The sequence below is a fragment of the Lagopus leucura genome, unplaced genomic scaffold, assembly GCF_019238085.1.
Source record: "Lagopus leucura isolate 7727_CA_CO unplaced genomic scaffold, USGS_WTPT01 Super-Scaffold_100016, whole genome shotgun sequence".
In the NCBI taxonomy this organism is placed as follows: Eukaryota; Metazoa; Chordata; class Aves; order Galliformes; family Phasianidae; genus Lagopus; species Lagopus leucura.
In genome coordinates, this window is record NW_024962270.1 from 6941863 (window position 1) to 6965874 (window position 24012).

At 40.7% G+C, this 24012-nt stretch overlaps 1 protein-coding gene across 1 annotated transcript in view; it reads left to right on the plus strand.

The window, feature by feature from the left end:
* The window catches only part of HDX (highly divergent homeobox), a 42782-nt gene extending 22720 nt beyond the window's left edge, over positions 1 to 20062 (plus strand). The window contains exons 7-11 of the mRNA XM_042876648.1: positions 3092 to 3299; positions 6352 to 6431; positions 9173 to 9256; positions 11944 to 12066; positions 13088 to 20062. Coding sequence (XP_042732582.1) covers positions 3092 to 3299; positions 6352 to 6431; positions 9173 to 9256; positions 11944 to 12066; positions 13088 to 13213 — 621 coding nt within the window. The 3' untranslated portion in view covers positions 13214 to 20062. The remainder of the gene's footprint in view (positions 1 to 3091; positions 3300 to 6351; positions 6432 to 9172; positions 9257 to 11943; positions 12067 to 13087) is intronic.
* Positions 20063 to 24012: the final 3950 nt, after the last annotated feature.

A 24012-nucleotide genomic window follows, 5' to 3' on the forward strand; every position in this document is an offset into this window, starting at 1 on the left:
CTATTTACTTGCTTATTTTCCTGACTGAATCTGAATTAAGAAAAAATGAAGTTGCACGTTTTTGGAGGCTTAAAGGAATTTTTCTTTTCTCTGTAGAGAGAGAATGTTTTCCAAGATCTTCAGTTCACTTTCAAAAACTGAAGCTGTTTCCACTGAAAGCAGCAAAAATGGTCTCCTGGATAACAGGCAGTCTGACACCCTTGCTTAGTCTCCCTTTGTTCCTTTCTTGGCATACAGAGATTGGCAGTATGAAGTTTTGTGCACATCTTTTAGTAGTGTCTTCTTGAAATACTTTTGTCTTCAGGACCACTGTACCAGGTTTAGATGAGCTTCTTAAAACTCTTCAGTGTGTGTGCACATGCAAATGGATGAGCAAACAAAAGTTTCTTTTTCTTCATGGTAACTGTTATTGTTACCAGTATCAAACTAACCTCTGCCCCAGGTTCCTCTATACTGACAGACTTGACAGTTGTAGTGAGATTTAGGTTGGTCCTGCTTCATGCTATGCTATTGACAGCTTGAATTACTAGTAATTCTGCAGAGATATGCAGCAGAAAGGCTGCTTAATCCTATCTGATTAACAGCTTCTTTTGGGGGGCCTAGGCATAGTATAGATCCAGTTTATGATCAAGAAACAATGTGAAAAAACAACTTGGAATCTTCAGTCTGTGTTTTTTCCATTACCTGGGGTTTCTGAGAGTTCCAACCTAGAATCTTTTTAGCGTGCTGACACCCTAACCTCAATCACTGCAGAGCTATAATCACGCTTCTTAGGTGGCTCCCTGTCAGCCTGCTTACCTGCAGGCTTACTCACAGCAAACATACACTGGCTGCTTCCACCTAGCCTTTGTCCTCTCTTCCTTACCTCCTCCTTGTCATCGGGTGAAGCTGATGCTGAATTTGTTATTGGCTGTTGTAAGTGGGCTTAGTGAGTCTGATCATATGTACTTTACAGGTAGTTTTGTTTTTTAAGGACGTGTCATTTTAGGGATATAATTGACATTAATACACCGCCTACAAGGAAATACTGTTCTGCTCATACTCTCATCATTGTATGGCTCCGCACTATTCACATTTAAGCATAGCATTCAGTAGGTTGAATGAAAGAATTTCTGCTTTGAGAAGCACATAAAAAGACTGGTCATATCTATCTTGTCCAGGAGCCTCTTCTTTTTTTTTTCAGAATTTTTTAGTTTAAAAAAAAAAAGCATATTGATTCTTAAACTGCATAGTTGTTAACACTATTTATTGCCACCCCAAATGCTATGTATTGTACAACAATCTCTAGTTAGCTTTTTTTGTACCTGTTTTGCATTTGTCACTGAGGAAAATTAGAGCTGGGAAAGCAAGTAGCACCTAGGAAAAATGATTTGCCAAAACCAGTGTTAGCCATGCCATCTTCTACCTAGTTAGAGATGCAGCTTATTGTATCTTACTTTACTTTTCCCTAAGGCTGGCACTATATGGAACTATAGTAGTTGGACTGTAGTTTGTGTTTCTTAATTTTTCTCTCTGATAACTAAGGTATTATAAGCAATAAGTTTTTTTAATAATCTTTATTGTGCTACGTGTTGGAAGAGTAGTTAAATTGAGTGGATTGGGAAGAAGAAACGTTGCAATTATTTCCAAAATAAAGCCGTAATAATGTTTTTTCATATATCTTTAAAGAAAAAAAGTCCTGTAACATTCTAATATGTTTGGCAAACTCTGTTGGGGCTCCGACCTTATGGAAGCAATGTACATTTTCCATGCCCCATTAACGTGCTTTCAATAATAGCAATGCACATGCTTTCTAGAGGTATATTTGTTTCTTGGAATCCAGAAATTCCAGCACTGACCATGCTTCAAAGCCCACTACTGACTGTGTTGTACATACCTAATAATTGCAGTAATCCACTATGCTCTGTATGTAGCTTATGTGGCACAATTCCCTTGTCAGCAGTCCTGGACCGGCATGTGGTCAGGTCCTGGGGTGGTGGTGGATGTGCTTCCAGTGCTGGCAGCACTGCTCCTGTCATCTTATGGAGGGTATGGAAGGGGGGAGGGCCGAGGCAAGAAGACTAGAAGTTATGATCAGGCGAAGAAACTGATTCCAGGGTTTTTGGATACCAGTGAGAAACTGATTTTGATGGAACCGAGTGTCTGTGAACAAGAGCTGACAAGTGGAATTGAAATGGGTGAGACTGAAAAGTTTGGGTAATGCAAGGAAAAGAAGAGAGTTGAGATAAAGAGTTGCCGACAAGTCTTACTACATCACATTGAACTCTTTTTTGAGTCTTTAAAAATTTTAGCATAATTTGTTCTTTAGAGCTCATCAGAGAAAGCAAGTCAGTTAACAGTTAGGAAGCTCTGTAATTTCTTTTCCTAAAGGCTCGTCCTACAACTAAAGATGACACAAAGATAATATTGTTTTGAGATTACTTCACTTACTTTACAAAGTATGCTTCCATATCAAAGTGAAGCGATGTAAAGCTACCATCTTGAATATTTTTTCCTGTGCTGTAGGAAACCTTGGAATAGGTGGACCATTTGGGTCACAGGGTGGTTTGATCACATTAGAAGTTGTGAACCAAGAGAACTTGAATCCAAGATCATATATTGATTTCATATAATAATTTAGGGAGGGATGGGCATACAAGATCACTTAGTCCTTGCCTTTATTCATAGCAGAGCTGGCTTTACAGTTAGGTCAGGGCCTTGTCCAGTGAAATGTTGACTACCTACATGGCTGGAGATTGCAAAACTCCTGTGGACAAACCATTCCAGTGCTTAACTGCTGTCACTGTAAAACATCTGCTTTCTTTTTTTCTCAGTTCTAGTCAGAATTTTTCTTGCTGTAACTTGCAGCTGTTGCTTTTATTCCTTTTGCTCTGCACTTTTCTTCCCTTTTCACTTGCATTGGGGTCTAAAACTGAGCACAATACTCCAGGAAGCAGCCTCATGAAGGCCAAATATAGAGGAATAGTCACCTCCTTTGGATTGCTGGCTATACTCCTGTTCTTAGAATACAGATGTGCTAATTTCACTTGATTGTGGGTCTATTGCTTTTGTTACAGTTTCTGCTATAATTCATGTTTATTTCTCTTGCAAGACATGGATTGGGAATCGAAGACGGAAGTACCGTTTAATGGGGATTGAGGTCCCACCCCCTAGAGGAGGTCCTGCTGATTTCTCTGATCAATCTGAATTTGTTTCTAAATCAGCACTTAATCCAGGAGAGGAAACTGCTACTGAAGTGGGGGATGATAATGATAGGAATGATGAAGTATCAATCTGCTTATCTGAAGGAAGCTCACAAGGTATTTGAAAATGCAGTTACCACTGTGCATGTGTTTTTAATTTTGTACTGTTGCATGCTTTGGATTCTCTGTTGTACACATTCAGAAATGTCTGAAAGAGTGTCGTTTTCTATAGACAGTACTGTTTGGTCTCTTACTTCTCTTTGTGAATGCTGCCAATGTTTATATCACAAAGCTTTCAGAAACTTTCTGTCATAAGATTATTTTTCTGCCAGATTCCTCAGAAGTTAATTAACAAGTTCACAGTTTGCTCGTGCAACTGAGAGGTGAGCAAACAGTACTGGTGGATCAGCCTCCTTTCCCTGGGAAGCTGAGTTTTACAGGTGCTCTCTGGTAACTCACCAGTTCTACTCTGCGAACTTCAACATCAGTTCTGTTAGGGTCACATCAGCAATTTGTGGCTAAAGAAGCACTGATGCGTGTGAAGCTGCTAGCTTGAGGTGACCAGAGCTATGCAGTTATGGTTTCCACAATAAACTCAAAATGATAAGTTCAGAAAATGAATTAGCTCAAACTCTGTCTTAAACTAAAAGAGCTTCAGACTGTGTCAGAGCACAGCAGAACTTGTGCCATTAAGCTGCCTCAGGTGTGTGTATGTGCTTTGACAGGCAGATACAGATCTGCAGTAAGAATCAAAGTCAGTAGCTGGAGACAGTTCAGGAAGCCTTAGAACTGCATCTACAGGGTGCATGTTTGTTCACAGTGAATTCCATGCTCTGGAGTGATAAGTGTCTTGAACTTAATTCCCTTTTACTGCACCTTAAAGAACCGTCTGACCACATGGGACAAACCTCTGCCTTCCCCTCCTGTACACTCATGCTCTGGGCCGAGGGCATAAATTGCCACTCTGCTCCTTTCACCAGTTTTGCAGCCTTGACTAATTGCTCCCAGTGCTTCTGATTAGAAGAGATCAATAAAACTTTTGTTGTCTAAGCTGAAAGAAAGTCTGAACAAGCGTGCAGTATTTCAGTTTCATATGCCAGACTTGATCTTGTCATTTTGTCTGAACAGTTTAAAGAAAGAACTAGAGAGATGGAGAACTGCTGGGAATGAATTTGAGATAGCTTTGTCATAACCTACTATAAAGAGAATAAGATGATTAAGAAATGGGTCAAATGACTGAAAGCCAAGTGAGATGCAGAATCGGAGTCCTTGATTTGCCTGAGGTGTGGAAGGCCCTGATTTAGTCAGATCTGTTTGAGAGAAAGTGGTGATGGGGGAAGAACTTGAGTTTTCTGCAGCTTAAAGCAAAAAATAACACTGCGTGTATTGAACAAGGCTTTCCTACAGCAGAGTGCAGGACTTTGAGCAGATGAGTATAGTCAAAGTGTAAGGAAGTACCAGAAATCTGTGGGGTTTGCATAGCACCCAGGAGTCTCTCTTCCATCCTACCACAAGAATTGTTTCTGCTGACTTCTACAGTTGAAACCAGCAGATTTCACTGCTCGGATTACTGGGAACTTCCTGAAAATAGTCACACCGACCATCATGTACACTGCTCAACCACAGATGTGATTGTTTCAGTATAACTCTCGGTCTTAATTAACAACAACAACAACAACAAAAACAAACAAACAAACAAAAAAAAAACCATAACTCTTAGGATATTTTAAATTGCCGAATTAGAGTGAAAGTGTTGGCATTAGGTTTTAAAAAGTACCACATAAATATTAAAAGATAAAAGAAAAAAGAAGGCTATACTCTCCAAAATCAAGCACTAAGATTCAGACAGTGCCTTGCCTTTTTTAAAGTTAGTGTAAATGAACTCAACGTGGAGGCCACTGAACTATGCCAGTTTATGTTAGCTGAGCATGAACACTTAAAGATTTTAAAGTGCTGCAGGGAGTTGGATTCACTGGTGGAATGAGGAAGTGGTGGCTGCAGGCTGCAGAGCGAGGGGAGCTGTGGGCTGCTGGGGTCCCTGTGAGCAGCACAGGGTGGGTGGTGGTTGCTCCCTGCCTCACGCTTTTCCCATTTGGAACCACTCACTTTTGTTTTAGTAGAGATTTTCCTCTGCAGTGCAGCCGGTGGCAGATTATTTTGCGTTGTTTCAAATCGATTTAACGTTTGTTCAGTATAGAGATATTTACTGGCAGAAAACAATAACTCACCATGGCCTGGCCTGGATGCTATCCATTCTCTGTGAGCGTCAGTAGTCTCCATTTAAATCCTGTTGTTAAGTCCTGTTAGCTCTGCGTGCTTGGAGGAGGTACGCCTTGTCCCACTGCTGCCCCTCTGCCCCTCTCGTGCTGCAGGTGCTGCACAGCACCTGATGCCATGTGTCTCCATCAGCGTTGGCCTCACTGTTCATGCCCTCACTTAGGTTTCTCACCAGAGCACTCTCGTCTCTGTTTCTTATTTATTTGCTGTTTCTCTAAACTGCTTCCTTCAGGTCTTTGAGTTAAATGTGGAGAATTAAAGTAAATCTGAGAAACGCACTTAATCACAGCAATGAGAATATCTTATCTTTTTCTAGCAGAAGTCAGGGCTAATGGAATCATCTTGTGCTGAGATCTAAGGATAAGACTTGCTCTGTTTTCAGGCATGTGCTTCGCTTGTACGCAGAGCAGGCCAAGCCTAGGTCTATTAGAAATAAACAGTTTGCCATACAAGAAGGAAATAATCTACTTGATCACTGTTCTGTTCAAAAGTAGCCAGTGCCTGCAAGTAGGAGGATTCTGATATCTATCCTATAATTACAGTGCATGCTGGATTTTTCATGTATTAATTCCTTAAAAAATGTTCTGGGCACCTCTGACGTGTGAAACACTTCATCATCTTTGAATATTTTAGGAACGTTTTGGTACGTGGCAAGAGAGTAACAGATATTTTTTCTGTCTTTTCCACTAGCAATTGGCATGACTTTGGCCTGAGAAGCTTGTGGTACAATGTCTTCTTTAATGAGACATGGAGTATTATTTTTTGCTTAGCTTCTGATAATGATTTTCATTTTTTGTATCTAGTAGATGTGACGTATTTGGTCACAGGGGCAACTAATATTCCTTAAGCATAAAATTTGAATGAAATCTGAAAAACTCGTTTGTTTTTGCAGAAGAAACAAATGAAGCTCTTCAAAATGAAGAAATTCATCACAAAGATGATGAGCGGAATCCAGTAGCTGCTGATAATGTGGTATGTACACCTGTCCTTTTCCACTGATGTGACTTCCTTTATGTCTAATGTTGAAGTTGCTGTCCAACACCATGTTTTTCACTAGGTAAAATCTTCAGTTGAGTTCTGAGAGTGTATTTTCATATTGTTTGAGTGCTGGAAGAAACTGTACTAAAAGTACTAGAGGAGACAATTATGCACATTCAGTAGAAACTGAATACTGGACATTTTTCCATACTGTAACGGTCCAGTGTCTTTTCCTATAGTGCAAGGTGCAGTGTTTGGGTAGTGCTCTGTTAGTACCTGCTATATTAAAACAGTAAGAATTAGAAAAAAAGTGAAAAATTTTGGTACCTTTAAGGAAGTCAGGTATTGTTAGTGCTTGCTCTTTGTACCTAGCCCTCAGTCTGTGAGATCAGTCCATTCCCTTAATCTCAATAGGACATTATTTAGATGATCATTGTTTTCCCACTTGCATTCACGTTAAGTCAAACACAGTTGTTCTTGCTTTTCTTAATCGACTGCATTGAGACAAGGAAGGAAAGACAGAGGGAGGAGTCATGGCAAATAATGTGATATGTCCCTTTGTTTAGCCTGCCTTCTCTCAGATTAGAAGAAAGGAGAGGAGGAAGAAGAGAGAAGACCCCAAGTGGTAGGGTGATTTTTATCTTAAAAAGTTACTTGGAGAATGAACAGGTCCCAGTTACAGCCGTTGCAGCCAGAGGCTACAGCTCTGATTTTACATTTGTTTTTTTTGTTAATCACACAAACGCTGAAATGGGCTGATGAACAGGAGATTCTTTTTCCTCTACAGGTGTATATATGTGGAGAAGATAACATTTTATTCCTTTTTTATTTCTTTTGATAGTATATGGTCAGCTTTTGGATAAAAAAAATCCCAGGCTGTATGTTCTGTGGCTTGTCTGAATAGAAGCAGCTCCTTTTTCCTTTCTGTTTACCGTAGCAGCCTGCTGTGACCTTAGATATAATCACTCAGGCTGACGTGTTTGCCATGGAGATGCAGAATATAAAATGACAAAGGTAAAAGGTTTGCAAAGGGGATGTCCAAGGGCTCGGTTCTCCACCTAAACTCCAGCATTATATAATTTGATAAGAGGGAAGGGGAGAGGCAAAGATGGCTTTTTTTTTTCACGCTCTGTTTTATTAGAACTGTAACAGTTCTTGAAATGTGTGCTGTTGCAGTTGCACTTAGACTTTGCATAACACTTTTTCTTATTTGAAATTCAGGTCTATTCCTTCCCCCACTATCTTAAAATGTATAGTTATAAGAAAGTCAGTGAACGACTGACATTTATTTAGAAGTTTTTTCCTCAAAAATAATTTCCTCTAACCCCCAAAATATGTAGATCACAGTGTAGCTCAGTGTATGATGCAGCAGCAGATCTTTGTGACATTAAGCCTTTGAAGTGCTGTCATTTCAGCTGGGTTGTCAGACACTGAACAACAGAAAATGTGGTTTCCCCTCCCTCCCTGTGACACATGCCTGTGGGGTAGTGAGAGTGATAGCCAGTCCTTATGGGTAGCTCACGGGGGATGAGAAGGAAGCTTCCAATGGCTGCTCCGTAGGAGGGGGGAAGAAGGCACACACGCAAGCTGTAGTGAAGAAACCTCCTCTAATATAACAGCTTGAGAACGAACCATTAGAATCTATTGTGTCAGTGTGAGTCGTTGCCTATGCTGTATCACATAGTGTACTGAACAGTGGAATGAAACCACTTTGACCTATTATATGCAGTCTCTGTATGCTTTCAACTGCCAAAATAGTGAAAAATAGTAAAACCAACCAAACAAAACAGCCAAAACATCCTTTTCTTACCTGACCACTGCTTCTCTCTCAAAAGTCATTGAGTTATTCTTCTGAATTCTTGGGTAGAAGTGCCAATCTCTTATCATTGTCTAATTCAAAATCATTCCAGCTGATTGAGATCTGATTTAGATGTGAATTAAAAAAAAATGCCGTAAGTTTACTAAAGACACGTAATTTCTGTAGGAGAAAATACAGAATTTATGTTTTGAGTTGATTTTCTCATCTAAGAAGGCTTTTGTGGGGAAGAAAAACACTGCGTGGAAGTTAATACAGTTAAAATTTGTGATTATATGGTATTTCTAAGTCTTGAACAGCATTAATGTTGACCTTAAACATTTAACTTTAGATCTCTTATGAAACTCAATATAAAAAAAAAAAAAAATCCGAGAATTATTAAGATTTAAGGGGAAAAGTCAATGTGTATGAAATTAGAGCTGTCTTCATATGCATTTTAGAGCATTTGACTTGCACCATGACCAAAATAGGCCAAAGGACCTCCTCAGTTCCTTAGGCAAGAAGTAGGTCAGTTTGGACTTGCTTGTCACTTGCTGTAATGTCTTTTTTGTTCCGGAGGAATAAACTGTGATAATCTTTGCTTTCTAGGAAGTCTTCAATGAGCAGCTTATGGAATAAAATGCAGGCTTTTGCGAGCTGTAATGAGATGCAGTGTGTGACTTAATGCCAAAAGCATGGTGACATGTAAACAGCCTGAGTCACCATGGCAGCAGCTCTTGAGCATAGTTTCATTCAATTTCCTCCTGGATCCTGTGGCTGAGGTGCATGATTGCCATCTAATGGTGCTCCACACTTCTAAATTGTTCACAAGCAAGCACCAGGTCCTCTTACCCTCACCCTATCATGTCAGTCTGAGATAGGATTGTTTGTCTGATTACACATTTGCATGTTTGGAATGAGCCATTTACTTCTGTTTCAGAAAATAGAAATTATAGATGATGAAGAAAGTGATATGATAAGTAATTCTGAAGTGGATCAAATGAGTTCTCTTTTGGATTACAAGGTGAGTAATTCAGACTACGAGATGTTTAGCAGGATAGTCCTTCACAGAACGTTCTGACAGGTCTGTCTGTGAGGAATTCAGCAAAGGCGAGAGCCTGGAACTCCTCTGCTCTTACCAGAAAGTCAGAGTGCCACGTGTCATCCCTTCAGTCACATCTCCTCATCCCTCTTAAAGTCAGTTTACCCATATTTCAGTGCAGAGGGAAGCAGGAAAAGTTCCACTTCTACAGAGGAGCTGTGTTACTCTAGCTGTAGCCATCTGCAGCTCCCACCACGTGTCCCAAGACAAATTTATGTAGTATCTAAAACAAAACTTCATCGTTCTGTGCCAAAATTGTTCTTTGGAGTGCTACAGCGTGATTTAAAAAGCAGCATGATGCTGCCAGCTCTGGAAAGGGATGTAACAGCTGAACTCCTCTAATAAAATGGAGGAACTGAGAAATAAATCATTCTAACAATGTAGCACAGAACTTGTCTGTAAGTGGTAGCTGTGGGTTGGAGGAAAATCAGTTGGATATCTGACAGCTGCTGTCTTCTCCCAAATGGCAAAGGTAATATTTGTTACAACTCTCTTACAAGTTGCCACAGCTCTTTATTGTGTACTGAGCACATTTTTATGTAAGTAGCTAATTTTTTTAGTTAGAAACAGGTATGCTCTTCTAATGATAATCAGTTACCAAAATAATGAATAGATCATCTGTTCGAAACAAAAATTACTCCCTCAAGCAGTATTTTCCTGGTAAGGGCAGTACAGAATGAATATGGATAGGGAATGACCTTTTCATAATGTCACCTGTCACCAAACTGAAAGGCTTGTTGTGACAGCATGCCCTACAGAGTCTTGTTTGTTGCTTTGTTGTTTGACATTAGTGATTAGTCTTTCTGGCTTTTGTGCATAAATCTGAATTCCATCTTTGACTGGCCAAAATCCACTGCTACAGAAGCATCTTGTAAGTTTCCATCTAGAAGAAATACATTAAGCTGATTTTCTTATGTAAGCCCCCAAATTGAAGTTTGCTTATGTAACTATTTGCTGCCATCAAAACCAGCCAGCAAGGAACGTTTTATGTGCACCGCTGCCAACCTAATTAGTCTTGTGGCTGCCTAATAAGGGTGGTGCCTTTTTTTTTTTTAATTCTCTCTTCCATTTGTTTTCAAAAGGGAATATTCTGCTACATTATTTGACCTTCTGTCCAAAAACTCTTCATTATTTTATTGGAAAATGAGACCTATATAAAATGGCTTCATAGTAGAATCTCATATCTGGATTACCATAAGACATTTGATTGTACTTCTAAAGGCATTCACTGGAAGTTTTTCCCTTTTCCCCTTCTTTCTTCCAGCTATGTACTCTATAGCAGGGATTTAGGCTTACAGAAAAGCTAGACTGTGGATTACAGGCGAGGTCTTGTGCAACAGGATGTGCAGTATGTGAGAACACAGTTTTGCCATGGAACAATCTTCATTAAACTTCAGCTTAGAATTTACTCAGGGTTGTCTGTATTAAATTGTTATCTTCCATTTTCTTCTCTCAGATATCCCCTGGTAAACGCAGCATTTGCCATGAAATCTCTATGAACCTACATGCTTACTTTGCGTGTATCATGTGTAATCTTAATTCTATACAGTCATAATTCTAATGGGTATTTTTATCATTATTATTTTACAGAGGGTGTGCATTTGGTGCCACTATGCAGATATCTTTTTGCAATAATGCACAATGATTTTGTTCCTTAAAGGTGAACTGCGTGTTTAGGTTATGTGATCTTCCCAAAGGTTAATAACTAGAGAAGATTAATTTTGGTTGCTCAATAGATAAATTTAGTGTTTGGATCTTACATACCAACCAGTTGGTGAGTTTAAGGGAGAAGAGCTACTTGAAATATGCTGAAGTGTGTATCAGTCTAAATTTTTAATCCAGGTGTTTGTTATTTCTGTATTACGAAAGTGATTTGCAGGTACAGTGACATCAGTTTACATACAAAGCTTGGAAAAGCCTTCCAACTCCAACAATTTTATGACTCTATGAAATGTCTCTTTATTCACTGTATACATTACTAATATTTCTCTATTCTTATAAATACATTCTTATTTATTCATTAACCTCAGAGATCCTGGGGAGGTTGATAAGCTTCTGCTCTGCAGCACACAGCAAATTTGGCTGTTGTAGGGATGCTGTGTTTTAACAACGAATCCTCAAGTTAGTTTCCGTGGCCTTAGTGTCAGACCTCCTGCTGTAGTGATGAACTGAGTTGTTGCTCCGTGTCGTGGGTCAGCCTGCCTTTTCAAGATCATCTCTTCTGGGAAGAGACCTAGGCTCCATTTTTCTTTATTTTAAAATGGAAGTGCTGCCTTTAAGTTTATGTACTTAGGCTTAAGTCGTTCGTTCTTTAATGACTGTCTGTGTGGAACCTCTTTGGCCATTCCAGTCCTCTTTTGGAGGAGAATGAGAAAGCAGATGGCACGTGTGTGTAGGTTTAGGGCGATGCTCCTGGTGGTCCATCAGGAACCTCTGTTTGTATCGAATGTCTACATGCTACGTTCAAGAATTCTAGTACTGGTTTTGGCAGGAATCACAACATGCTGATTTACTTCTTTACACACAAAAAAGTTTGAAGTACTAGTATGTACTAAAGTGATGCAGTATAGTTTATTACTTGCAAAACTGTATGCAATTTTCCCCCTCAGAATGAAGAAGTCAGATTCATTGAAAATGAGTTGGAGAATCACAAACAGAAGTATTTTGAACTGCAGACGTTTACACGGAGTTTGATACTTGCTATTAAATCAGATGATAAGGAACAGCAGCAGGTGAGTGTCAAAGCAGATTTTAATAATGGGGGTACATGTCCTGTTGTGTTCTGTCATCTCCTTATTTTTATTCTGTAGAGCCCAGAAGCTCAAACTGTGATTAGGGACAGCAATGTGCAGAACATCTTGCAAAGAAAAGTTGGAAGTTAAATAAAAGATCTCACAATTTAGATGAGCAATGACATTAAACATTGTTCCTTTCACCAAAAGGCAAGCAGCGCAACACTGAGCAAGTTGGATTTGTCTGTTGTGAGGCCCAAGGTGGATATAGGAAAAAAAGCCAGGCTTCAGTTTTACCACGCTGCATTTAATGCATAGCACTTCCTTAAGAACTTTGTCAGATCATGTCTTGTATCTGGGTTTTTTTGGACAGATTTTGGTTGCCTCTCCTTTTTCCTTTCCCCTTTAGAGTCTGCAGTCTTTCAGGTGTAAAAATTGGAACTATAACTTGCAAGAAAAAAACTTAGAACACTTTTAATTCTGAAACAAATTTTGGCTTCTAGTTTTTTCATAATTTTTTCGTAAAACCGTGTGAACTAAGCTTTAAAAAAAAAAAAAGTGAACTCGAATCTTTAGAGGTAATTAACAACTGTAATGATCCCGTGTGCAGCATCTGGTTCTTTCTAATGCACATTCTCTGTGTAGCACAACTGTAGATATAGTGAAGCTTTTGTGCGTTCACGGTGACCAATAAAAGAAATGGGTGTAGGTCATTTGATCTCATCCAGTCTGGGGAAGAATGTTTTGAGTTGCTTCCAGAATACCTGAAAGACCCTGTGGGACTGTTGGTCTAAGTTGCATCATCTCGGTCAGTGTTTTTCTTCTCAATATCTGTCAGTACCGATCTGTGGAGGTTTGTTTGTTTTCAGTCTGTCCAATGTGAAAACTGACCAAAAAGCTCAACAAAGTGGTGGTGTTTTGTTGTGTTCTTTTTGTTTTTTAACTATATGTTTAAATTACATTAATTGCTGATGTGGAAGATAAACCTAAGACTGCATTGTAATACTTCTTTTAATTATAGGCACTGCTCTCAGACTTACCTCCTGAATTAGAAGAAATGGATTTCAATCACACATCACCAGAGCCTGATGATACCTCATTCAGCTTGTCGTCTTTATCGGAGAAAAATGCCTCAGACAGTTTGTGATTTTACTTCATTTTTTTAATTATTTCTAATTGACAGGAAGAAACTTCACATAATGTGTAGGTTTCAAGAGGACAGCATTTTGCTGTACAGTGTTCTTCAACCCAAAAAGGAAAAGCCCGAGGTGAAGTAGACCTCCCTGAAGAATGACTATAGTACATAGTGGCTGCAGTTTGCAATGTCAAGAAATGTTGAGTGTTGTTTCTGCTAAATGAAAGAACTGTGTGAGGAAACGTTTCACTTTTAGCAGTTTGGCCTTGATTAGCATAACTTCTGACTTTCCAAAATAACACTTGCTCTGTAGCAAAGACTTTTTGAGCAGGGATCCAAGAGTGGAAAACAAATGTCCTGTTACACAAATAGCCAGTTTTTCAGAGTTGCTTGCTCACTATTCCTGGTTTTAATTTTTTCCTAATTTTGACTCAGGTAGGTGGACTAAAAATTGAGAATCCAAATAGAATAATGAGCTTTTTTGAGTTGTGCTTGAACTCTTTGCAGATCTGAAATTAAACTAAAGTGTGTTTCGTCACATGACTTCAGATTGTTTAATCTTAACATTTTGTGACCAAAACAATGGAAAACACTTTAAAAGGCTAACTGAATAATTCAAATCATCACCGAACTGTTGATGTACAGAATCTGTCTGTAAGCAGTTCGCCCATGAGATCATATGGGAAACCTGGTAGCTGCACTGTGTGACTTTTCCTGAGACTCTCACAACAGCAGTGGGTTAAACAGGTTCACATGCAGTTTTATGATTCTATGAATGTAGTTATCTTTTTTTATTTGTAGAGGTGTAGTGCTGAAGTTCTGTTCATTGTTTTAAGTACCACCTATATACTTTTAACAAACCTTACTCCCTTTTATCAAGACGCTCTCTTAAATCCGTTATGCCCTGAAAGGCATTGAAGTGTTTAGAATTGAGCATTACAGACTTCCTACATGTGACCTGGTTTTGAAGTAGCCTTGTCTGACAAGTTTTTTTTGGCACTACCACGTCACAGTTGTCATTTTCAAACCGTGAGCTTGATTGCAGGCAGTGGCTGGAATGAGTTTCTGCTTTCCCAGCTGTTGGTCGCATTGAATCCCTTTCCTCATCTGAATAAATGGATGTGCAGACACATTCGGATGAATTTAATGGGGTTTGTAAGTGCGTGCCCATGTTATTAATGCTCTATATCTTCTAATCTGTATATTCCTCAACAAGCATTTTCAAAACCTACTTTCACACTTTGTTAAAAAGCCCGATCTTTCAATTTTACACTGAGTCATAATACAGTCTGGCGAGTCTCTGTTTGTGCAGTGCAGTAAGTAATCCCATTGATTTCAGTGTAGGTCCTAGGTGAGGCTCACAAAATTCAGGAGTGGTGGCACGTAGGAGATGACCCAGAACATTCTTTTCTTTAATACTGGGATTAACTCACTAATGATTTCAGGTTTTCTCCATCTGGTCCTGCCTCATCACTCCTGCAGATTTTGTATTCTTAGGATCTGTGCTGAGCTCTGTTCTGCCATCTTTTTTTCCCAGTGTTGTACTTGGGCATGCGGGATTTTTTACAGTATTGCTAAGTGCCAGTTGCATAAAGATTTAAAAAAAAAAAAAAAAAAAAAAGTTTCACGGTTCTGAAATTCTGATTACCATATAATAAGGTTAGTATGTAGTCCTCAAAAAACCTCTTACAGAGTAACCCCACAAATGGAAGCTGTTAGGCCTGCACTTAAGCTAATGTCTTAACTCAATAATAGCATCCCGAGAGAGAGAGGAGGCACTGTGTAAGCTGTGTGTGAGCTGTGGGCTGCTCACACGCTCACTGCCTCCACTGAAGTATCACACCCTGGCTGGGAGGTGAATGCTGATATCTCAAAGGAGGAGCTTTATTTCATGTGCCTGATGAAATGACCACCGGGTTAGAAGTAATTTAGGTTTGTTAGCAAAGTTCACAGCGCTAGCCTTCAAATGTAAGGAGGAGTTCAACTGTAATTCTGCTCACTCTGAAAAAAAATCTTTTACAAAGGGTTTTCTGTACTTAGTTAACAATACTCTCTGATACTGTTCTCTCTAGATAGGAAATTTCTGCCACTGACAATGAAACCTCTGTGAGCTTTGCTATAATTTAAAAAAAGGAAAAAAAAAAAAAGTTATTTACCATTATTTGGACCCTATTTTCCTGCTGCTTTTGCTTGAATTCCCAATGCAAACGGCAGGATAGACTTGATTTCACAGTCAGTTAAATTATCCACTTTTCTACAAGAAAATTTTAATTGATAATATCTCATATTTGCTCTGTTTTGCTTTTATTTGATGTGCCAAACAAGTGGAAGGAATTACTTTTGAATGAACTACTGTCAGATTCAAGCACTTATGCAAGTCCCTTTGCTAAAGGGACTGGAACTGCTGTTAAGGAAGTGCAGCTAGAACTCTGGCTGCAGTCAGCACCCACACATTGTGCCTCTGGGCATGTGGTTCTTTGGTCCCCTTCTTCTGCATGATGACAAGGCAAAACATAGCACAGTAGTCCTGTTTTCATACCCTGAAACATTTGGCAATATTACAGCAATTCAGAAAGAAGGTGTGTAAATGATATTCCTGTATAACAGAATACAGGGGATAATAATGTACAGCTGCTTGTTCAGGTGTTTTGTTTTTCGGTATCAGTGTGTATTTCCTGTCATAGGTAAAACAAAAATCTGAATGACATTTTGCCACTGCTGGTTTTTTTTTTTCATATTGCAGCAAGAATAGTTTTGCAGTGCAGTGGTTGGAAAGCTACACACTTGCTTGGAGGCTCTGTAACATAAAACATAACGATCCCTGAGAATTAAACGCAGTACGTATCTAAGTCGTGCAGATCAGACCAGCAGCACGCATGCTTTATGGCTTTGTGATTTTTTTTCTTTGCCTGTGTCCCTGACAGACAAGTTTCTACACAAACGTTCTGCTCAAATTATGTCCAAATCCAGATATCCTGCATCTAACTGGGCCTTAGAACAGTGTGAGGAAGTTTGGCATTGTTGCCATCCATTTTCCTGGCCAACTTTGTCTTAGCAGTTGTGCTGACAAGCATCAGATTCTAATACAAGGGTCACCGGGATACTCATTTCTGCTCTGAAGGTGCTTTAGAAGATGGAAAATTATAGGTGATAGCTGTCTGTGCCCAGGACTTTGCTTAGGGTTTTGGTTTGTGTTTACTGCCTCTGATCAGTGGATGACCACAGAACACATCTGTATAGACTGTAATGACAGAGAAAGCTAATATTGTGTTGTGTCATGATGAAAGAAATAAGCCTTCCTTTACTATCTCACTGATAGTGACAGCAGCAGACGTGCCAGGTATTGATGTTCTCATCGTCTTTCTGCTAAGGCTCTCATTTGCTTTGTCCATGGAAGATGACTTTGCAGGTGTTCTTTATTCCTAATGCATCTGTAGGAGTATGAATGATTAAGTATGTCTTTCTGAAGAAGGCAAAGTGGAAGAAGGTAGTTCTTAGGCACTTAGAAACAGGACGCTCTCCCTTCCTTAGGGAGCACTGAAATTCTTTGATGCTAGCAAGCTTGCTTATACTTCAGAAAGCTGTTTCCTGAAGCTATGCCTCTTTTCATTTCCCTGCAGATGATGCTTCTGTCAAGTCTTTAGATCTGGCAGGAGTGAGTAATAGTAAATATTCTAATAGGTAAATTTTGGCAGATTTAAAACTACGTGAACAGATGTACTATACAAGTGTCAATTTTCTTCAGTACTTAGTTCTTGAAGCAACACTGCACTTTAATCTTTCCAAGTATTTCTTTTTTGCTAAGGCAATAGAAAGTCTGAAAATGACAAGCAGATCATGGACTTTGCAGTCTCTGAGGAAGAGAAAAGGAATGTATAACTTACAACTTCATCTTCTAAACTCGGGAAGCAGTCATCAGGTCTGCTCACCAAACAGAGGCAGCAATATCTACTGTTGTTGATACAGAGTTGAAATGATAGGACAAATCAACTGTATCATAGCGTCTTTACTGTAGAAATTACTGCTCAGAATTCATCAGCTATCTGCTTTGGGGTCTCTGTAGCACTGCCCTGTTAGTGATGTTGAAGATGATAATGCACAGCACTAATTTTTCCAGAGGTACTGTAGTCGTAGCTGACTGTTGGTCTCAGGATAGTGACAGAAGACAAAGATAATATGCATAAATGGAATAGCACACAGAATATCTGAACCATGAAGAATGAGCAATTTGTAATGTTGCAACCAAAAGCTTAATTTACTACCTCCAGTCCTGCTGCCCAGATCCTTCAGATCAGCTGGGAACTACGAGGCTGCTTTATGCATGGGGGGACTGGCAGCTGCCTGACATTCAGCCTTCATTTCAGGACTCTGCCTTTTCTGCCCCATGAGCACGTTGGCCAAGTGGTACCACAGAGCTCTTTCAGTGGTAGAGTAGGGTTCTACTCTTGGCTAAGGAGTGTTTGTAAGATGGTGGCTGACACGGTGGTCAGAAGACAGCAGGTGTAAAAGGGGCAGAATCAGAAGCTCGGGCTAGTGGTGGTGGTGGGTGTTGTTTGTAGACAAAGCAGCATTCGTTCTCAATAAAAGATGCTTAAGAATGTCTCCATGAGGAAAATGGTTTCAGGTCAGAGCTTTGGTTACGGTGAACGTTTTACTGTATTACTGAATGAAGTAAATATTTTCCAGTTCTGTATTTCATTTTACACACGCTACCTCTGAAACGTAACACCACCTTTAAAACCACACAGAAAATGTGAATTAAAAAATAAAATAAAAAAGCTTTTATAGGCAATAAATTATTTCCAACACACATCCTCCAATTCTGTGCCTGTTTTTTAGTTGTGTGAAACATTCAGTTTGTTTTTTGTTCTGGTACTATTTCATGTATTTGTCTCAATCTGTGGACAGGGAAATAATGAAGATGTGATGTTTGGGAAAAAAAGATTAGCGTATGTTAATGGTAGTGAATATTTCTATTGATGCTCAAGGATGGTACAGTAAATTTTTGCAGTTTTTGGTACAGCTATTATAAGAAATGAATATTATACTTAGAAATAGCCTGGTACCAAATGACCGATGCGATGTTTCTTAATGCACCATAGGTGAATCGATCAGCGGGGTTGGTCGGATAGTGAGTCTCAGCAATGTGGTGAACAGGGACAGGATTTTATTTTTTCTGAGGTACGACATCTTGAAAGAACACTCTCATATGTTAGTTTCTGGTATCTCTTCATTTTCTGTTGATTTTTTTTGCAGTGACCATGTGTATAAAAACCTATAGGAACAATTTTGATTTGCTTGTAAGCAAGTGTGACATTAAAATGAGTCAGGGGCAAGTACAGCTCCCATGTAAACGCAGGCCATTTTTGGGTAGCAAAAAGCAGCAAGTCCCAGTCATTTCCCCCACGTCTGCCTGTGCCTATGAACCAATGCGCCTTGGAGCCGTGGGTGGGCAGGGAGGTGCGGGGCGCCAAGGCGGCCGTGGGGCTGCGGCAGGGGCTGTGGGGGCTCCTAAGGACTGAAACAAAGGGAGGTGTTCCACACCTCGGGCAGCCCGAGCTTCTGCATCGTCTCAGACTTTGTGAAGGGCAGCGTATGAAGTCGTGGCAGAATCGGCTGAGTTGTGTGTGGGAAGAACATTGCTCACTGGTGGGCATGGCACAGTGTGTATGAGTTCTAGAACTGCTGAGTGTGTGTGTGCAGGTGGAACAAGCACGGCAACGTGAGCGCCTACAGTGCGCGTAGAAATACTTCACTTGAGCTCATTCGTGTAGGTCTTACTGCATTGATTACATAGTTCTGTACATCTGTGTAAGTACAGATTGCAGTCCAGCAGCAAAACTGGTAGCGGTTAGGATTGGAAGTTAGCTAAAAAGTCCTCAGTAGTGATACTTGTAATCGTGGCATATAAATGAACTGCTGTATTTATGAAGAGGTAGTGAATCTTCTGCCACGATAATTTCTGTTTTAATTTCACAGGAGCTGTTAGTTTGATTTAATGTTTCTTTGGAAAGTCTAAACGTTAATCTATACCTTCAGTGTTTTCATTAGCCAACAGAAAGCAATCTTAAAACAAGGATGGTTTCCTTCTGGGCAGATCTGCCAAGGCTTATAACCCGAGTGGCTCAGTGAATCTGTGACATGTCAGTATTTATATTGCATTTCTATTATTTGTATCAGTATGTGTAGCAAAGAAAATACTATAAATCTTGACCTGATGTACCTCCGCTGCAGTCCAGGACGTTTGATCTTGGCTTATTTGAGAGATGGATGCCTAGTGAAATATTCCATGCATTTATATTGATTTTTCCATGTTGTTGTTCTGTATATATAAGGGTATTTATAGTTCTGTATTAACAGAGATGCTCATTTCCTTCTTCAGAAGCCTGCTCAGCTATTTTTATATAAAATGTGGTCTTTGCCTTAATTTTTTTGTGAAAGTTGTGCCATAGATATTTTAACTTATCCTCAGATAGTTTATGGAATTTGCTTTCAAATGTCTTTGGTTAATTATTTTTTTCCTGAAACTGTCCTAAATTGCTTTCTCCTCCAAGTGTACGATGAGATTTTTTTTCTTCTTAATTTTGATTTTGTTCTATTTGGAAGATACCCCGTGTGCATGCTTCGGTTAGAGCCAGCTTCTCCTCTGTAGCTTATTGTTTCTAGTTAGAAATCCTTCCACTGAAAAAGAAAGAAATGAAGTAATGCTTGTACAAATGTATCTATAGTGCCCAGACGGTCAGAGCAAAGGGCTATTTAGCGTTGGTAACTTTGTCTACTAGACTCAAGGATATTTTTCTACGTCTGTCAAGTTTGGGACTATGGCAAAATGAAATAAAGGTGAACTAACTCCTTTTCCTACACGACGTTCTCTGTGTGTTTGTCACCTGAACACCCACGTGTGTAAACCTGGACGCTGTTATTCCTGGCACCTCCTCCCTCACCAACATCTGTGTGTGCAGCTCCGTGTTGTGATAGCGAGAACCCAAAAAGGCACCAATGAATGATTTTTGTGGTAAGATTCTGTTTGCAGGTGTCAGCTGTAAGAAAGTCAGTAACTTCTTACTGAGTAAAAGTTGCTCTAGTGAGGCTTGTATTGCTTTTTTCAAACAGCATCAGAGCAGGCGCGTGCACTTCTGTAGCTCAGCTCACTGCATCTTAGGCGACAGGAACTCGGCAGACTGAAGCCGCTGGCAGTTCCTGCTTAGACTTGAGCCTTACTTGGGACAGATGCAAGTTCAGCAGGCGCTGTGCAATCAGTAGCTGCGTACTGTGCTAGGTGGCAAAAGGTTATATATAGTTTATTTTAAAGTAGTTTTCCGCTGCTTTCACAGTCTTCTGTGTTTATAAGAAGAGATTTGAAAGCAGGACAGCGAGAGAACCCATTCAGCTGCAGCCCGCAGGTGGGAGCCGCGCTCAGCAGCCTGCTCGGCTTGTCTCGCGGTGCTGCCAGGTGGCAGCAGAGCTCCGGCCGCTGCGCTGTGTGGGCGCGCACGTGCTCACCTCATTTTTCTGTCTTTAAAGCTCAGTTCTGTATAAACGCGATTACCAGCAACATCTGTGTAAATGAAAACTAAAAATTCGGAACCTTCTAAAGTCGACTGACTTCATCCGGAACGCGGCGTTAAGACCCAGTCCGACCTCAGAAGCCTTTGGAAGGATATGGCTCCGCATAGAAAAGGGCAAACAAAGCCGCTGGGGCAGAGGGGCTGTGCCACACATTTCTGGACGCTGTGAGCCGCGGCCCGGTGTGCAGGGATGGGTCGTGTGGGGAGGATGCGGAGCGGATTTTGAAAGTCGGAAAAGCAGACAAATGAAAAGGAGGAAAATATGTTTGGCAATGAAGGGTCGGTGGGTGGGCGACACTGACATAGGATTTTTTTTATTTTTTGGAAGAGGAGGTGGGAAATAAAAGTTGACCCGGGGATGCTGACTGTGGTTGTATTGCCACCTGGTGGCAGAAAACTCCCAGGAATTGGGGGAAAATGCCTTCAGCTGTTCGTTTCACAATGCTTTTTATTTAAACAGTAAATAAATGCTTGATTCCACAGTTTTGATAGTGCTTTCAGAAACCAAGAGACAGGTCGGACAGCGTGCAGCCTTACCTCTGTCCTATTCCCACCTGGCAGTTCTGCTCTGCAACACAAGTCTGTGTGTCATTATAGAGAAAAGGGTTTGGTGGGCAGCGCTGTATCTTCAGGTTTTGCTACTTCTAATTTCTCATAAGCACCAGTAGCTGTTCAGCAGTGTGTGAAAGTAACCAGAACAGCCCTACTTCACATTTTGAAATCCAGTGCTGTGCAGAAATAGCAATAAATAGGATTTTCAGGGTACTGTCTGAAGAGTCTTGATATTGATATTTATGCAGAGCCAAGAAACAAAGAGCAAGCTTTTGTGTGTATCGGGTGAGCCATATTTCCTGGATCTGTTCAAACCTGAAGGAAACAGTTCTCAGAAATTAAAATGAAGCATCCAGGGACTTGCAATATGATGCTGAGCCCTCCAGCTATTCTGTATTCTTTCCTGTCTGAACATTGTGTTTCTACATGAAATACCTGCAAAGGAAATGTGATCAGAAAGAAGGCACAATATTGTCTGCAGCCATCTGAGGAATCTCTGTGTGTTGTGTGGGTACAACAAGCTGGCTGTAACCAAGGAAGAGGTCTGGAAAACTTGTGTAAATGCTGGCCTTCAGCAGAGGGATGCTTTTCCACAGGGAAAGGGAAAGGTGTAGGTGCCCAGGGAGCTGCTCCAGAAGGTGATGCTTTGAAGCTGTGGCCGTGATGCCAGGTGCTGCTCAGGAAGGTAAAAGCCTCCCCACAGCCTCTTGTGCCACCCTCTGGCAAATGGGCCTCTTGCTTTGTGCTGCTGCTAAGCAGAATCTCCTGTGGACGTGGGCTGTGCTGTCTTTGCTCCTTTTCATGTGGCTGAACAGAACACACGAAGGCTTTTAAATACTGGTTTGTCCTCCTGTAGGAGCTTCATCCACCAGGCAGCGGGCAAGAAACATTAGAAAGAAACCGTTTCCTGGTGTTTACTTACAGTTCCTTGTTTCATTTTAGTAGGGAAGAAAGGATGAGGGAAGAGGAGGCAGTGTTGTTTCTCCCGAAGAGAACTGAGCATTTTGGCCCTTATCATTTTATCTGAATTTTTTGGCTGTTTTTCACCAGAAATCTGAACAATCTTGGATGGAATATGCGACTATTTTTCACTTAAAAAAAAAAAAATTGCATTAGAAATTTTTTTAAAAAAGGAAGGCTTTTCCTGCTCCCTGCCTTCCTGCAAGTCTGTGCTCCTTTCTGTTCAATGTGAAATTCAGTGGAAGGTCTGTTATCTCTTCCTTCACAAGTGTTTTGGGTACAGCTGGCCTCAGAACAGGGACAGGGGAGTGGGAGGGATCCTGTGCTGGCACTTGATAGAAGCAGTGCTGTCTTTTGGCCTGGAAGGCCTTGGAAACAAAAATGCACTGTTAGTATTTGGGCACGAGGCCAGCCGCATCATCTGCCTCCTCCTGAAGGGAAGCACTATTTCAGGGTGAGAGGAGCTGTGCGTAAAGCCCTAACCCAGAAAACAGCATCGCTCCCTGCATTTCATCTCTCATGTCTGTGCAAATCAAACAGGAGGTAAATCCTGCTGCCCGGCCTGCTGGCTCCTTGCTGCTCCTTCGCCACTTAGCAGTTACGCAGGGAGCTCTCGGACACACAGCACGCAGAGGCACGAGAGCAGCAAGGCCCAGCAGGCGACCACTTCTTGCTCTGTCAGATTTGCAAAGCCATCGTAACAAACTCCCTGAGATGGTGGGCCTTATTTCCCATAATAGCGAGTAAATGGCTCGCAGTGATCTCAACTATGAACACGCTTCATGAATTCTGCCAGAAATTTAATATTGAATTATTTCTTTATGCCCACATGTCTTTCCTGGTTTTCTTAATTCTGCCCAATATTTAGCTCAGCAATCTCTTCTCTCACAACCCACACTCTCCTAGCTACATAATCCCATTTTTGGACCGTTATTTAAAATATCAGCATTTTCACAGAGCTGGACAAAGAAACAAAACTGATCTGAGAGGAATAAAACAAACAGACTCGGTCAGCTCTTATCTGTGCATCAAGTTGCTCACGGCTCACACCAAATTTGGACTAGCAGACCACAGGGCTTGGGCCTGCACTAAGGAAACCTGTGCACACCATTAACCTTCCTCACAGCCCACTGAGCCCGGTCCTGGCTGTCCCCAGCCGGCTGCACAGACCCACTGCTTACCCTTCTTTATTTGCAGAGAAAGCTCAGTGTGCTCTTTTCCACTCAGCTCTGTGTGAAGTTGGGGAATCAGAGTAAGGGGCCGGTGACCATCTCTGTATCAGAGGCAGACTCCCTTCTGGTATACCTTCTGCCTCCCAGCTGAGCTCAGGGCTGTAAGAAATGAGCAGAAATGCTGTTTTGTGCCCCACAGTCACACTTCAAAACTACGGCTTTCTGATTGCAGTTTTGTTGAGATGTTAATTTATCTATATTATAAAACTCCCAGTGCTGCCCTGAAAATGTCATCTCTTGCTGACGTCAGTGGGCTATGAGCTCACTCACTGCCCGCTATGAGCTGTTTCCTCATTGGGAAATAGGACAAACACACGTGACTTGATTTTCAGAGTATGTGTTTCTTATTTGTCTGAATGACGTCAGTAGAGAAAATGTGAGTAAATAATGCTTAGTGATTTGCTTTGGTTTGATTGCTGAACAATCAGGTAATGAAATAATAAAGAATTTCTTCCTCTTTGTACCTCTTACTCCTTCCAACTGAAGAAGCCAGCCATGG